General features: G+C 32.6%; 2 protein-coding genes across 2 annotated transcripts; both read right to left on the bottom strand.

Moving 5' to 3' along the window:
- Positions 1–4,688: 4,688 nt before the first annotated feature.
- Positions 4,689–7,145, bottom strand: LOC114190820 (ankyrin repeat-containing protein BDA1-like). Its single transcript, XM_028079869.1, has 2 exons — positions 5,988–7,145; positions 4,689–5,664 (listed from the first exon to the last, which is right to left on the bottom strand). The coding sequence occupies exons 1-2, from the start codon at positions 6,747–6,749 to the stop codon at positions 4,804–4,806; spliced, it is 1,623 nt and encodes a 540-aa protein (XP_027935670.1). The 5' UTR covers positions 6,750–7,145; the 3' UTR covers positions 4,689–4,803.
- A 2,942-nt stretch (positions 7,146–10,087) lies between these two features.
- On the bottom strand, positions 10,088–15,625 carry LOC114191713 (26S proteasome regulatory subunit 4 homolog A). Its single transcript, XM_028081071.1, has 6 exons — positions 15,039–15,625; positions 14,060–14,305; positions 12,427–12,596; positions 12,077–12,293; positions 11,334–11,474; positions 10,088–10,355 (listed from the first exon to the last, which is right to left on the bottom strand). Exons 1-6 carry the CDS (start codon positions 15,510–15,512, stop codon positions 10,272–10,274), a joined length of 1,332 nt encoding a protein of 443 aa, XP_027936872.1. The 5' UTR covers positions 15,513–15,625; the 3' UTR covers positions 10,088–10,271.
- Positions 15,626–15,968: the final 343 nt, after the last annotated feature.

Raw genomic sequence — 15,968 nt, 5'->3', positions numbered from 1 at the left:
GATCATACTTACCAACTCCAGTTTTAGCTATGGACAATTGTACATTGTTGTTTCTAGGTTCATAGTACATCAGAATTAAAGATCTTAATCCATGATAATGAAAAAAGACCTCTAACTTCTACAACAAATGTTGCATTCAAATAAGTGTTCCAAAATGTATAAGAGATTCAAAACTCTCTTAACTTCAAACTTTCAGTATTCCATGATTATTTATTATATACAATTTTCTATATTTATTCTAACTATATACAATCAATAAACAGTAACCTTATATGTGTGCTTCACCTATGAACATCATCTTCGCAGAATAATGTTAAATAACAATTTCAACTGAAAATCATATCCAACAACTGATACATTTTTATAAATTTTGAAAAAAAAAACTCAAATAATAATTATAAGCATTTCATTCAATTTAATAAAGAATCCCACGAAATTTAAATTAATTACACAACATATAAACTAAAATAACACTTACTTTCAAAATTCCAAGCAAAATCAAAATTAAAAAACTACGGTTTCTTGCTTACCTACACAACAACAATATTCTCCCTTGCCCACCTTCCCTACTATGCCATTCTAATATTACATACTGTGTATTATATTCTTAACAAAAAAGTAATTTATTGTTTAAAACAAAACTAACCAACACCCCATCAAACAAAATAATAGTAAATAAATGATTTCTGGACCCCACTAACAAATTATGTTTTTCTATCTACACCTCTATAATTCAATTCTAAACTTGTCTAACTGAATCTAGTCACCAATAACTTTGATACATACATATGCTCAATTTTCATTTTTTATAAAGAAAACAACTTTAATATAATGCAATTTTCCCAAATCCCGATCAACACAAGATACCTAACCTAACAATAGCTTCATCGACCCGATTATTTTTACATGTTAACTAATGACACTACTAAAATCATCTTCTTATATACGTCATGTATTGTTCTTACTAAATGATAACGCCATCAATATGTTTTAATTCAAAAAAAGTAATTAAAAATACTTAACGTATGTCATTAATACATAACCATTATACGAGTGAAATAATTACAATTTAATTCAATTATAAATAACGAACAAAATAATTAATACATGAAACATATGTATTCATAGGAATCAAATTCAATTCTTTGATGTATTAATTTGATTTAAATAACGATATTTTTCCTAATATTATAATTTTGTAATGAATTTTATATAATAACTTACATTTTTTGACATTCTTATAATGCATTATTCTATGATTCTCAACATTCATTATTATAAAACATTGTTCAAAGCAAGATAAAAATAAAAGAAAATAAATTATATCGACGTTTTATAACAAATTAACATACGTTTCAAATATAGTACTTATCAAACCATAAAAGTCATAATAATATCCTTAATATATGGTTTTCACCTCAAATACTATGGACATTTTCATAATTGAAAGGGGAAAATAAACAAACATTCCCACAACAAAAAAACATAATCTTCTGACTACAGAAAATTACAAACATTCTAAACTTTGTTAACATGGATAATCTTTCTATACTCTTTATCAACCTCTAACTTTATGGAATCCCCATCAACTAATAAGTTATCCTTCACGAATCTTTTCCATCCAGAGCTGAGATAACATTCAATTGGAGTTCTTCCAGACCATTTGATTGAGCATGGTCAATACATTGCATTCCAAACACAAAGTAGGTAATTCTTCCTTGACTTCGAAAATGCAGTAGCAACAAAGCACGATTTCAGGTACTAAAATTGAAAAAAAAATAGTTAATCAACCAAACATTACAATATAATCGATACACAAATTACCAAAAATACAATTAAAAGAAAAAGACAATTACTAGCGAGGAACCTTCAACATCACAAGGACTTAATTGTTTAATCAATGAAACATCAATGTCATTCTCAATGGTGTTTGTAGGATAATTCACAACACCAGAAGAAGATCATGTACCACCAACATAATCCAACACCATACCTTCTAAAGAAAATATCTTATATAAGAATACATTCTCGGAAACATAGTTCAAATGTAAGTAAACTTCATTCCTCAAATTATAGTAGTTAATCATCTCTTTAAAAGCACCACTTAAATGAAGTCTACCACTAGGCTTTACAAAATACTAAAACTTAAACCTTTTCATAGTAGGATCAATCAATTCCATCTTCCTACCATTTAGAACCTTCTTCTCCCAGAATAAGTAAAAAAATGCATCCAGTTTGATAAATAAATGTTTTGAGAAAAAACACTCAACATTACATTCATAGCAAACAAACTATGCAATAGGAAAAAGTTAATAAAAATCAATTTCAAAAACTAACCTTTGTTGGACATAACTTCACCCTCAATGAAGACAAAAATTGAGACCATACCAAATTTTCCTCAACAACAATAGCACTTGCTAAGCTAGGATATCAGATTTCATCCCAACCCATATTAAAAATCCTTAATCGAAACTATCGATCTCCACAAAATAGAATACATATATAATGCACGTCATTCAGGTCATAGAACTCTTCAAAATTAGACGATATACGAAACAATTTGTTACTAATCAACCCTTCCTCAAACTCCATATAAAAAACATTCTCCATTGGATCTGTAAACTAGTTCATCCCAAATGACAATTTTGACCCCCATTCAACCATAAAATCTTCTTCGAAAAGCTAGATATTCCTATACACATTTACACACAAAGATCACTAGAAATAAATTACATGCAATCAAAGATATAAAATTTCTTATCCAAAACACAAATATCTGAGGTAAAAAATTACCATAACAGTAAGTGGAATCAAAATCAAGAAAAAAACCGTATCACAAAACAAACGAATGAATGACATAAACAACACCATTAAGTAGAATAAAGAAGGATTTTAGATTACCTCACCGGGATGTAGTAAGAAAATTGAATTCTGAAACAGATTCTTAAAACTATATTTACCACACAAAAAAAAAGGACATCTTCCTTTCTAGAAAAGGATTAACTTTTGTTTATTATACCAAAAAAAACAGAACCAAGGAATGAAGGTAGAAAATGTTTTTACACACTATATATAACCTGACAATAAACTTTTACACAACCCAAAATCTTTATTTTGATATCCGAAAAAATATTCTGCATCAGCTGTTACATAGATATTTTATATTTCAATTCTAAAACAATAAATCAATACTAAAATAATAATTAAATAATAAGGCTACCTAACGATCAAGTATTAACTGATTAAATAATTACATGTCTAACTAAAAAAGAGCAAAACCGTGTCAAAACCCAATTTAATATTAACACAAAATAATAAGTAGAATCAACTAAATAAGGTAACGAAGTAAAATAGCAGTCACATTACCGGTTAATAGAAAACATAGATTGAAAAATATAAAATTATTTAGAATTCAATAGAAAAATAATAATAAATACTCAATTAAAAATACTCAAATTTATTAGGAATTTAAAATGTAATTAAGTCATTTTAAATATAAATTAAGCTAATTACTTTTAAAATTGTGAGATTACATTTTTTTTTCTTTTTACTATTACAATGACATCTATTTGTCTATGAAAATTCAGTGATCTTGTGGAAAGAATATGTTAATCTGGTGAGAAATGAGTGTGTCTGCATCAAATGAAGGTTGCGAATTTGAATGGAAATGAATATGTGGACTGCAGTGGAAATATAGATGTGTGTGGTTCAACTATTAAAAGTTAGAGATAAGATATAATCCATTATGTGGGTAAGATAATTGGTTACGCTCAAAGTGCCACATAATCTATTATGTGGGTAGGATAATTGGTTATGGTCAAAGTGCCACATAATCTACCATTGTTGAGTATAATGTCAATCACATAATTAATCATGTTTTATGGTGGTCGGTTCCTTGAAACACTTATTTAGGTGTGAATGAGATAATTTTTCTAATCAAAGAAAACTTAGCAATAAAAGCTCATGAAATGCATAATTTATGATAGATCAGATTATATTAGCTTTGTCTTAGAAATTACATTGTATGAATGAGTATAAGTATAAGTTGTTAAAGAATAACATGGGATTAATTTGTGTTGTGGATTGTAGTTTAATAAATAAGATTGTAGTTTTCTGTTTCTGTATCTACTTATAACACTTGACTTGTATTTTAAGTATGATGGAACATTCTTTTAATGTATTTACAGAAATAAATATATTTTAAATTAACATAAAAAAATCAATTTTAAAACACTTGACTTGTATTTTAAGTATGACATACCATTCTTTTATTTATACCATAGAAACACAAAAAGCGGCGATTGACGAAAAAAAGCTCACATTTCAAAATAAAAAAACATGTTAATCAAAACAAATTTTGTTCTAAAACTTTCTTCGCATAAATACAAAAGTTTACAACAAAATAATATATATATATATATATATATATATATATATATATATATATATATATATATATATTATAGTGATATATAATTATATATAAATTATAATAATTATAGATATGTATTTTATAATAATTCTATATATATAATTAATTTTTATTTTTTAATAATAATTATTATTATTAAATTTAATCTATTAAAAAAAATTGTAATTTCTAATAGAAATCATAACGCAAAGTTTTACAAGTGTAAAAATGTAATTTTTATTTTATTTGAAATGAAAATAATTGAAAGAAAGCTCTGCATATGATCTGATCAGAAATGTTGCTTTTATCGGGAACGTATTACATAGTGAAACAAATTAATTATGTGAATAATAAGTTGAAGGAATAGTTTAAAGTATTCATTCATTCATTCATCAATCTGATCCCGTGAACAGTGGTAGCTGGTTTGAGCTAGATAGCGGCTTCACTCGGAACTTCTTGACACATAAGATGAGCAAGTGAAGGAAGTGAAACAAAACCACAATCGCAATTATGATTTTCCAAACCGTAGAGAAAGACGCGTTCACGGTATCAACTTTGTGGGCAAGGTGATGTGGTGTCACCAATCGCTGTGCAGAAATGTAGGTGTTACCGATTGAAGAGAGTGCCAAGAACAACACAATGGTCAAAATCCACATCATGGGCTTGTTGTCAACCCGAAGCCCGCTAAGGAGAATCATCACCACATAAAGAGAAGAAAAGAATGAGACACTGTTGAAGGTGGCGAATCTTAGAAACCCATCATGTGCCAAATCATAAGCCAAAACTGCAGTGCCTGCTTTACATGTGCCATAAGAACTGCAACTGAGTCCACCAGAGTGTGTGTCTTCTTGCCAAACCCCACCTGGTGGATTAATTGCTGACTGAAAAGTCATGGAGGCTATCACAGTCGCCACCACCATCAAACTTCCACGTTTCTCTTCGATCCAGTTTGGCCGGTATTGCAGGTACTTTAGCCATAGGGTCTCCCAGAGTTTCATTCTCTTTGATTCTTGTGCTGGTTGAGTAGGGATGATGCTTGGTGATGCTGATGATGCTGATGATGATGATGATGACCCTTGTTGTTTTGCGTTGATGATTTGAACTCCAGCTTCAGTTAGCATGTTTTGGATTTTTAGGGTTATGAAATCTCTTGGATCACTCTCTTCTAACACCTCAAAATTTGTTAAACCTGCCTCGTTTAAAGCTCTAGCTGCTGTTCTCATTTCTGGTAGCGTGAGTAAGTATTTTATGGTCTGCAAAAATTATGGAACAACCTGAGATATAGTATTTTTAATATACTTTGATACATCAAAATCTGTTTATCATTGTATTTTAAAGTACAGCAAAAGTAAAAAAACAGAGGAGAAAAACTTAGGGGAGAATTCAAATTGTGAACATAACATACTAAGTGAGATAGAAAGAGAAAAATAGAGGTTTGTGCCTCATTTTTCACTATTGAATCTGTTGACTTTTAAAACTTATTTTAATGAGCTTTTGGGTCTAATTCATGAATCAACTCAGAATATGTGGTTAATGATCTATTTATCTGAGACGCTTTAGATACTAAATGGTGTACCTTAATTTGTTTGAGCTTCACTGCTAAATGCAGAAGTGTGTTACCCTCTTTGTCTTTGGCAAGCAGAAAGTCTTGGTTCATTGTTGCTGATTGCACAAAGAATCTCAAGGCCTCCAAATGATTAAACCTAACACAAAAGTGCAAAACAGATCCATTGTGAGTGATACGATGAATGGAGTCTGGTCTTGTTTTGATCAACTCCTGAATAGTTCCTACGCGTCCTCTCATTGCAGCAAAGTGGAGAGGAAGCATGTCATCTTTGTCCACAGCATAACAAAGATCAGGGTTTGTGAGCAAAAGTGATTTCACAACCTCAGTGTGGCCTTCAGCAGAAGCCAGATGAAGAGGGAAACGTCCTTCGGAGTCAGCTTCACTAACTAAACTGGGTTTTCTCTTGACAAGAGCCTCACAGAATTCCAAATGTCCAAGCAAAGAGGCTATGTATAATGGAGTTTCGGTGAAGGGAGAGAGTGAAACTCTATTCAGAATTAGAGGGTTCCTTTGGATCAGGGTGTGTAGGGTACTTACACAACCCTTTAGTGATGCTTCATAGAGTGTTGCTATTGTGTGATCCTCTACAGTTTGAGTTGCCTTCACCTCCATTATTATTACAAGGGTAACCAAATGAAAGATCTTTCTTAGGAAAGCCAAAGAATTTGTTGATATATATAGAAGGTAAGAAGTATCACACAGAAGAAGCAACAACCAACCCAGTATGCAATCCATGAGACGTGACCAAGAAATAGTCTCCGACGTTGACATTATCAATCAATGGAAAGACTCGAACACGAAAAGCACTAATATTGTAGAAAGATTCAACACAGCTAGTCAAGGTATTTTGTTAGCAAATCAAGTAAAGTTGTTCATAATTTTTTTGTCTCCCGAAAATGTTTATTATTCGGTTTTATTACATACATGGGATAGATTTGTCTCGTAACTGGGCAAGTAAAAGAAAACGGGTTACCGTGTTTTGAGTCGTGATGATTTCAAAAACAAAGTCGTCTGGACCAATTTCTATGTAAACAGACAAAAAGGTGTAGTCGATAAGAATCTTGACAAGAAGGTCTAAATAAGCAGTGACAAATTTTCAACAAATATTTTAGGAGTGTCAAATTCTTTTTATAGATGTATAAAAATTTTAGGAGATACCAAATATATTAAAATTAAAAAAAAAATAGTTTAAATTGTAGAGGGGGGCAAGGTCCCTGTCATGATGAAGGTTCGTCATTGTAAATAAAGGAAAGGAAGTAGTAAAATTCAAATAAATAAGATTGTGTTGATGACCATACACAAAAGTTTATATTACATAATACTTGAAATACATTTATTTGTGACCTTTGATGCCACGTGTAGGTCTTTTCTTGGACTCTTTGTTGAGTACGACAACGAGCTCTGGTTCGCAAAAAGCTATAGTTCGATTGAGAACGAAGCGAAGAAAAAGATTTTGTGTGAAATTGGAGTTAGGGTTTATAGATAATACCTTGGGGATGAGGGATTCAGCGAAAATTCTTCTATCGAACAAGGGTTTGACAATGCTAGGGTTCCACAATGTGTTGGCATGAGGGTTGCACGACAATAGGTTTGCCGACGACTGGATTCACGATGGCCATTAGAGAAGGTGTCAAAGGTGATTAGAGAAGGTGGTGAAGGTGACAAAGAAGGTGAAAAGGGAGATAAGAGAATGTCGTGAAGATGTGTAAGCAGAGTTCAAATAAAACCTAAGGCTAGTAGGTGAAAAAATGTTATCTACGAAATTTTTAAACGTAGATAACATATTATTTTTAATTAAAAAATATATATAATTGTTACATACGAAATTTATTTTCGTATATAATATTTTTTATTTTATTTTTTATAATATTTATTTTCCATGATTTCTTTCGTAGTTAAATTTTTGTATGAAAATTTTTTGTTAAAGTTATTTATCTTTATGTACGAAATTTTATAAATAATTATTTTTTTTGTGTTACCTACCAATATAGTTGTTATCTACGAAATATTTTTGTAGATAAAACAAAATTATCCAGGAAAAAAATTTCGTAGATAATCAACGATTTTCTTGTAGTGCTTGGAGGGTTCATTATCTTCATCACTCTATTTAGTTTGAGGAAAGTGAACAACATCTTGTGAACCTTGAAAATACATTCTTAGGGGATTAAAAGGCATTGATGAAGATTTGAGATTGTGCGCAGATGGTGATGCCATGCTTGAGGTTGCAAAACATGTGTGCTCTTTTTCCCATTTAGACTTCACGATATACATTCATCTTGTATACAACCTTCGTACCATTAATAAGACATATGAAGTCTAATTTCATCTGATTAAAAATAAAGATTACTGGTCCATCAATACAGTGTCAAATATTATACAAGACCCTTGCATGCGGTTAGGGCATCAGGACGATCATCAATTACTCATATCCACAACAAAATGGATCAACAAATCCTGATAAGGCAAAAAAATGTTCTTATTGTCACAATGAAAGTCATCACAGGGAACTTGTCCCTTTCATAATTAAGTATTCATATTTTGTACTTTTCAAAATCTTAATTATGAATTACACTTCATCTTCATCTTGTTCTACTAAATATATATCTTAAATTATGAATAATGTGTCATCTTTCTGAAAAGAACAAAACTAATTTTCACAACTTAAACAAGCATCACAGCAACACGCCAATTATAAAAAAATCTAAAATAAAAATCATTATGACTCTTGGCGACTTTTATACAAGAGAAGTCGTCATGACTGTGCATGTAAAGTCATTATGAATCATGACGTTTTAATTTCCCGAACGCAATTGGAAATCGTCACCTTGCCAACTTCAATGCAAAATTGTTTACAAATAAATCGTCACCAGTCTTGATGACTTCACTTTTTTATCTATTTACATATAAATCATCATGAATCTAGATAATTTTGTTTTCAAAATCATCATGACTGAGCACGACTTAACTCATGTCTAATATTTTTTTTTTATCTGCTCATTTCCGAGACAAATCTGCCCCATGTAAAAAAAAAAAAAACCTTATTATTCAATCAAAGATCTTTAGATGAAAAAGAGAGCATCAGGAAAACCATAACAAAACTTGCATAATAAGGAAAAGGAAGCATCTTCGTGTTTTACTTTGCGTTTTTGAAATCGATTGTAAACAACGCGGCACGTAAATATGACGTCTAGGGTAGAAGTGTGGGTGAAGGGAAGGAAGCAAGGTCATGTTGTACTTAGACAATGATGGTCAAAAAATGGGATGTAGGACGTGTGTGTGGGTTTGCTGAACTATGCTCCATCGAGGGGTTTGATTGTTGACAACTGAGCTTGGTTGAAGACCAAGGATCTCGATGTCCCAAGTATCAAGATCAATAATTTATCATTTCATCTTTTCAGTAATTAAAATTTTTTTATGTTGTATTTACCTTTTATTTCCTTTTCAATTTCGTTATTCGGTAAATGGTTTCAGTTCATGGACATGGTTAATTCCGCACGATGGGATCAAAATGTCAACATTTAACTAAAATTGTTTTAATTAATATTCTATAACTTAATGTGAATCTAAAATTCGCTTCTTCCATAGGGCTCCAAGTTGAAACTTGAAAAGTGTGATCTCCTTTCGCCAGAAAACCAAATATGTTTCCCTCATGGTGTTTGCCGAATTTTTAATGATCAAATCCTGCTTTCAGCATAAAAAAAAAATCCAGCTCATTGGACCCTTTAAAAGTTAAGACAAGCCCCTTTTCATTACCAAACAAACATCTTGAAATGTTTCCAGAATACTTTCCAAAAGGAAGGAGAATGTGTTGATTTTTATTTTGATAATCGTATACATGTTATCAAACAGGGAAATTCTCTCTCTCAATAACTAATTCTTGTGGTTATGCAGTTTTCTTCCTTTTCTTATACCCAGAGACCAAGCGGAGTGAGAGTTAAAGCTAAAAGCATCGTTCCCCAAGCAATAGTCGACGGATGTAAATTTCTGAAAGTAACGATCAGACTGTCCCTCCAAGAGTTTAAACATCAGATTCTCGTCAATTGAGCTTTATAATTCAACAGCAGTGAAGCATGGTCATCGTTAACATGACTAAACAGAATATGGATCGATTTCCAAATCAATGAAATTGGTAGAAAAACTATATATTGAATTAAAATCAATCATAGTTCGAGACTCAAAGCCCCCAAAATATAAATGACATTTGTTTGCATAATACAAATGAATTGACATTTGTTCCCGTGACTAGTACATTAAAAAAAGGACGAGAGGACTGGGGATAATATAGGAACTATTTCACATATACAGCCCTTCAGGCACCCCTTCCTTCTTCTTAAACATCACTTTATCCTTGGCCTTCTTAAAGTCGGCATGAGTCACCTAAACGAGCCAACAGAACAAATATTAGCAATTATATATCATAAATTAGGGAGAGAACACTTCAAATGTTTTATAGATATAGATATAGATATACAATACAAACCAAAGAGAATACAAACAAATACATTAAAAAGAGGAGGTGCGAAAATCTCTGCCTTTTACAGAAAGGTATACTCAAATTTCATTTCATCCCAATTAATCCTCAAACTCCTACTACTATTATTAACTTAAAAATAATAGTTTAAAAACTGTTAGATTCAAAAAAATATATTCGAGATAAACTGCGAAATCTCAAGTTTATTTGCAAGGCATAAAATTTAGGATCATTGTATACTGTTTCGCTTATAAAATAAAACTAAAAGAGGTTTAGTTTTGTTTATCATTAGTAACTTAACCCCAAGTTAGTAGAAGGGTTCATTATATAAAAAGAGTAGAAGTCTGCAGACTGGTTAAAACTAAAACGAAGTTCAAGGAATCTATATTTGCAAAAAAAAAAAATAGTTTAGGATGGTTACGAGTTCTTTTCTCTTCTTTTTCCAACTTATTTCTAGCTTCGTTTTCTTTTCGTACTACAGGATTAAAGGATGCCATGCACATTCTTACATTTCCTAACAAAAAAAACATTGATAAATAGAGCTGCAACAAAAATACACAAAATCAACTCTACAGGTACAGCATTATTCAATCCTGCACATTCATCGAGATAGAGTTGAGGAATATTCTTTTACATTTCCTCGGAAAGATTTCTAGCATTATAATTTATAACCCACCCCCCCGCCCTCCTCTTTTCACAGCTACCCATTCCCTGAGAAAGATTTCTAGAATTGCAACTTTTGAAGAAATCCACCAAAGCAATAGTCAGTTCTACTTGGCTTAACATAGCCTAATCAAAATGAGCTTGTAAAAACTAGAAACCTCCAAACATTCAAGACTATTTTTATATCACATAAACAATAGAGCCACGATGAGATTTCTCACCTTCATTCGACGTTCTCGCAGAGCAAGTAAACCAGCTTCAGTACATATTGCCTTTATATCAGCTCCAGAGAATTCATCTTTAGTCATAACAAATTCTTCCAAGTTGACATCATCAGCTAATGTCATCCTCGAAGTGTGTATCTTAATTTAAAAGTATGAAAACTTTAGGTATGGTTGAACAGAGCATGCATATTAAGATATCACACAAATTCCAAAGAAATAACATTGTGTGAATTTGGATTAGTTTATTTAGGAAAATAATAGTTTTTTTAAATAGCTTCCTAAGAGACATTTGAGAAAAAAAAATATAATTTTATTTCCCATGATTGACCATTTATAAAGGTAATTCTGCAAAACAGCTTTTTCAGATCATTTTGCAACTACTGAATTTTTTATAAGAACAGTGATAGTTTCTCGTAATTTATTGGTACCGAAACATATTACATATTTAGTTCATGCAGAAAAGGAATAATACAGAATTCCTTTAATATTTTACTTTTTCAAAAAAATAACACAATTATTATAAATTTTTGAACACACAATTATCATGCCTACCTGAAAAACCATCTAGCTAGATGGACCACGATAAAGCATTACCAAAAACATAGTGTGCGTATTGCCTCAAAATTAATATGATTTTTTGAACACATGTTGTAATTAAAAAACAAAAAACAAAGAGCACACGATAAAGCACAACCAAAAACATAGTGTGCGTATTGCCTCACAAAATTAATCATGCCTACCTGAAAAATACGTCTCCTAGTTTTGATATCAGGAAGAGGAAATTCTATCTTCCTATCAATTCGACCAGGTCGCAGCAAAGCTGGATCAAGACTTTCAATTCTATTGGTTGCCAGAATCACTTTTACATCTCCTCTTGAATCAAAACCATCTAGCTGGTTCAACAACTCTAACATGGTCCTTTGGATTTCACGTTCTCCACCTGAGTGAGCATCGTACCTGTAAAAACAGTGTACTGGTAAGCTAATGAATATAGGAAAAGAATCCTATAGGAGCTCATGGAGTGATACAATACATCACTCTTCCACCTCCACCCTATCATGACTGTTGAAGTTGGGGTGGTTAAAATTACCTCTTTGTACCAACAGCATCAATTTCATCAATGAATACAATAGAAGGAGAAAGATCATCAGCAACTCTGAAAAGTTCCCTCACAAGTTTTGGGCCATCTCCCAAATATTTTTGTATCAATTCACTACCAACAACACGTAAGAATGTAGCTGATGTTGAGTTTGCCACAGCCTGAATACACAAAAGGCATTATCTTATTAAAAGAAATAGCATTACAGACAATCATGCATTAGAAGACCCAGGTCAGTAATGCTTATAACTGCCTAGGTCAAGTTTGTTTTAAGAGATCAAAGAATATATACACTCTAGGATTATTGAATAAAAGTAACTTGTCAGTTTCTTCTTTCCATACAAATAGTTCCATTCATTCCTAAAAGAGTCTATAAATTGCAAGGACAATATTACAGTAATTTCTACCAACCAGAAAGATTAAACAACTTTGACATTGCATGCACCTTTAGAATCTATAGTAATCAATACACTCAATTGCATGGCAGTGAAAAGAACATGGAATGGAAGTATTTAAAAGACATCACATAAGAGTGAACACGGGATGAAAACATCTTGTAGCATAAGTCTTCAATATCAATACATTACTAGATTGGTCATACTTAACAGTGTCAGTTGTGCATGCAGGTATTTCAAATCCAACAGAGAAATTTTCATTGTGACATCCAATAACCACTTCCTTATGCCATCAGTAACTTCTGAAAAGCATGACAGTAATCTTGGGCTGGACATAAGGGATTTAGAGGAAGACAAATTGTTAGGCCTAGGTCCAAAAAAAAGCCACCCTACGGAAGGTATATTCGAGGAGGGTGGCTGGGTTCACGTGAGGGATAAACCTGCTATTCAGCTGAGCTAGCCATCATTCTAGGGAAGCAAAGGGGAGTGCGGAAGGCAGGTGTGAAGTATTAGGTTTTAGTAGCAGTGAATAGTTTCAGAATTCCAATAATACAATGAACCTCAGTAATTCTGTGTTTGTATTCTCTTTTTCCTACTGGTGATCATCAAAGCCACAAACAATAGCTAGCAAACAACTAGAGAATTCCTTAAAGTACCATTTAACAAGTCAGACACAGACTATGATTTCCACGCAGTACAAACAAGACAATGACACAATCTCTTTTTGTCCATATACATTAGAGCAAATTATTCAAAACCACATAGCATTAACTTATCATGGAGCATTCTCAGCACTTTGGAACTGTGAATCTTTTATTCCCCACTAAATCAGTTTCCTGAAAATGAATTCCCAGAAATAGGATTCCCAGGAAAGTTTATAAAATATAGTTTATTATTATTGAACTTTTCTGGGAATAGTATAGTTATTACCAATTACTAAGAGAAAGTTCAATAACTTTGTAGTCAACTATCACAGGAAAGTTTTATTCCCATTTATTGACATATTAAGGTTCCCAATAATCTTTTATGTCTTGCAAATATTTTTATTCTCTTCTGCCAAACATGGTAAACTTTTATTTGCATGTCACTTTCCCAAGTATTAAAACATTCCTTAAATCAAAAACACCACCTAAATATAAAGGTAGTGAAAAGGAGAAAATAAGAGACAGAAAAGACAATGCCGAAACTCCATTGAAAAGGCACTATAAGAAGCAAAGGTTAATGCAAACCTTCGCAAGTAATGTCTTCCCAGTTCCAGGTTCTCCGTATAATATGACTCCCTTAGGAGGCTTAATACCAATGTCTTCATATAGTTCAGGATGCGTCAAGGGTAGCTCAACTGCTTCCTTAATTTCCTGTATCTGGGCATCTAAACCACCAATGTCAGCATAAGATTCCAGAGGAGCCTTCTCAACCTTCATTACAGAGACCATAGGATCAACTTCATCTTGAAGAAGCCCAACAACAGAGAGAACCTGATAAAAAAAACAGAACACAATCATTAAACCACCAGCATGTAACCACCTGAACCACACCAAGATACTTGACCAATTCGATTAAGGAAACAATAATCAAGTCAAAATCAAAGATCACGTTATGCTTCAAAAGAATATTTAAATCACAACTTCTCCTACTCTCTTATCAGCTTCGGATACTCCGAAATCACACAAATTAAACTCATTACTTCAGAAAAGATAGGACTGCTCTTTACTTATACGTAGTGTAAATGTCAGACAATTTACCATGACTCCTATTCAAAAACTATCTACTCCAACATCCTACTGTCAACAGCCTCATACACACACACATAAAAACTTGAACAATCTAAGGATACATATTCCATGACTTCCTAGTTAAAGTCCATTGAAATAACATAGATATAAGATTTTAAAAAATAAATCTGCGAGTGCAGTCTTGGCTACAAAAGAGGCTTTTGGGATCTCAGTGACCGCAATCGTGGCCACATAAGCCATTTTTGTCTGCAATTTCCAACAATACCATGAAAAAGCAACAAAACCTAGCCTGGAAATAAAAGCTCCACACAAGAAAATTTTTTGTTCAAAAAATTAATATAAGCTTCACGCACGCAGACGAACTAGTGATTCTTATCGATCACAAAGTCAAACCCTAGGCAACGAGCTTCCAATAATTTCACACATTTCATTTCCACAAGTAAAGCAAAAAAGCGTAAAGCGAGTAAAATAAAACCTTATTATGCATCAAAATAGCACAACCAGGCTCCAACTGATCCTTATCAACGAAAGACAAGATTCCGACGTAGTACTCCGGGCCAACGGAGGAGGAAACAATGGCGTGGTTCTCGTCGATGAGTTCTTCGAGATTACCGACGCTCATGGGAGAGCCTCGAAGATCGTCGACCTTGGATCTGTCTTCCTCCGCCTTCTCCTCCTGAGGCTTGAGGCGCTCCTGATTCGCCACGAACTCCTCCTCCATCAACAGGTAGTCTTTGATTCGCTCCAGCTTCAGTAGCCTCAGCTTGCACTTCGTCACCGGAGTCACCGTAGGCAGACGCGCCGCCGCCTCCGGACCCTTTTGCTTCCGTTGTTTCCGCCCGACGCGGGTCGGCGGCGCCGCAGGCTCAAACTTCTTCTCCTTCTTGTCGCCGCCATCCGGCTTCCGGTCGCCCTGCCGGTTCATGCCGCCCGGAGTTCCCTGACCCATGGATTCCAAAATTCAAAAGGTGAAGAAGGCGTAGACACACCCCAACGAGGGTTCACTCCAAGTCACCGGTAGAGAAGCTCAAAATTGTGTGATGTGGTCTTCTGTCAAGTCTATCTACCTAATAGACTCTTTAGTTGGTTCCAATTTTCTTAAAATAATAAAAAAAATGTCATGCTAAATTAATTTTATTAAAAATTTAATTCATCAAATTTTAACTTCTTATAAATTTAAATATTTCTAATTTAAATTTTATTAAAAAATTATTAAGTAATTAAAAATTTTATATTTAATATGTTTTTAATAAAACTCAAAAATTATTGTAAAATTATTTTATATTAATTACAAAATGTAACATCACATACACTAGATAATAGGCTTAAATATACATTTGGTTCCTATTTTTGTTAAAATTATTCAATTTGGTCTCTATTTTCGTTGGTTGTTCAATTTGGTCCT

This window comes from Vigna unguiculata, chromosome 7, assembly GCF_004118075.2.
Source record: "Vigna unguiculata cultivar IT97K-499-35 chromosome 7, ASM411807v1, whole genome shotgun sequence".
Lineage (NCBI taxonomy): Eukaryota > Viridiplantae > Streptophyta > Magnoliopsida > Fabales > Fabaceae > Vigna > Vigna unguiculata.
Note: the sequence above shows the minus strand (reverse complement) of the source record. Positions and strands in the feature narration are given on the sequence as shown.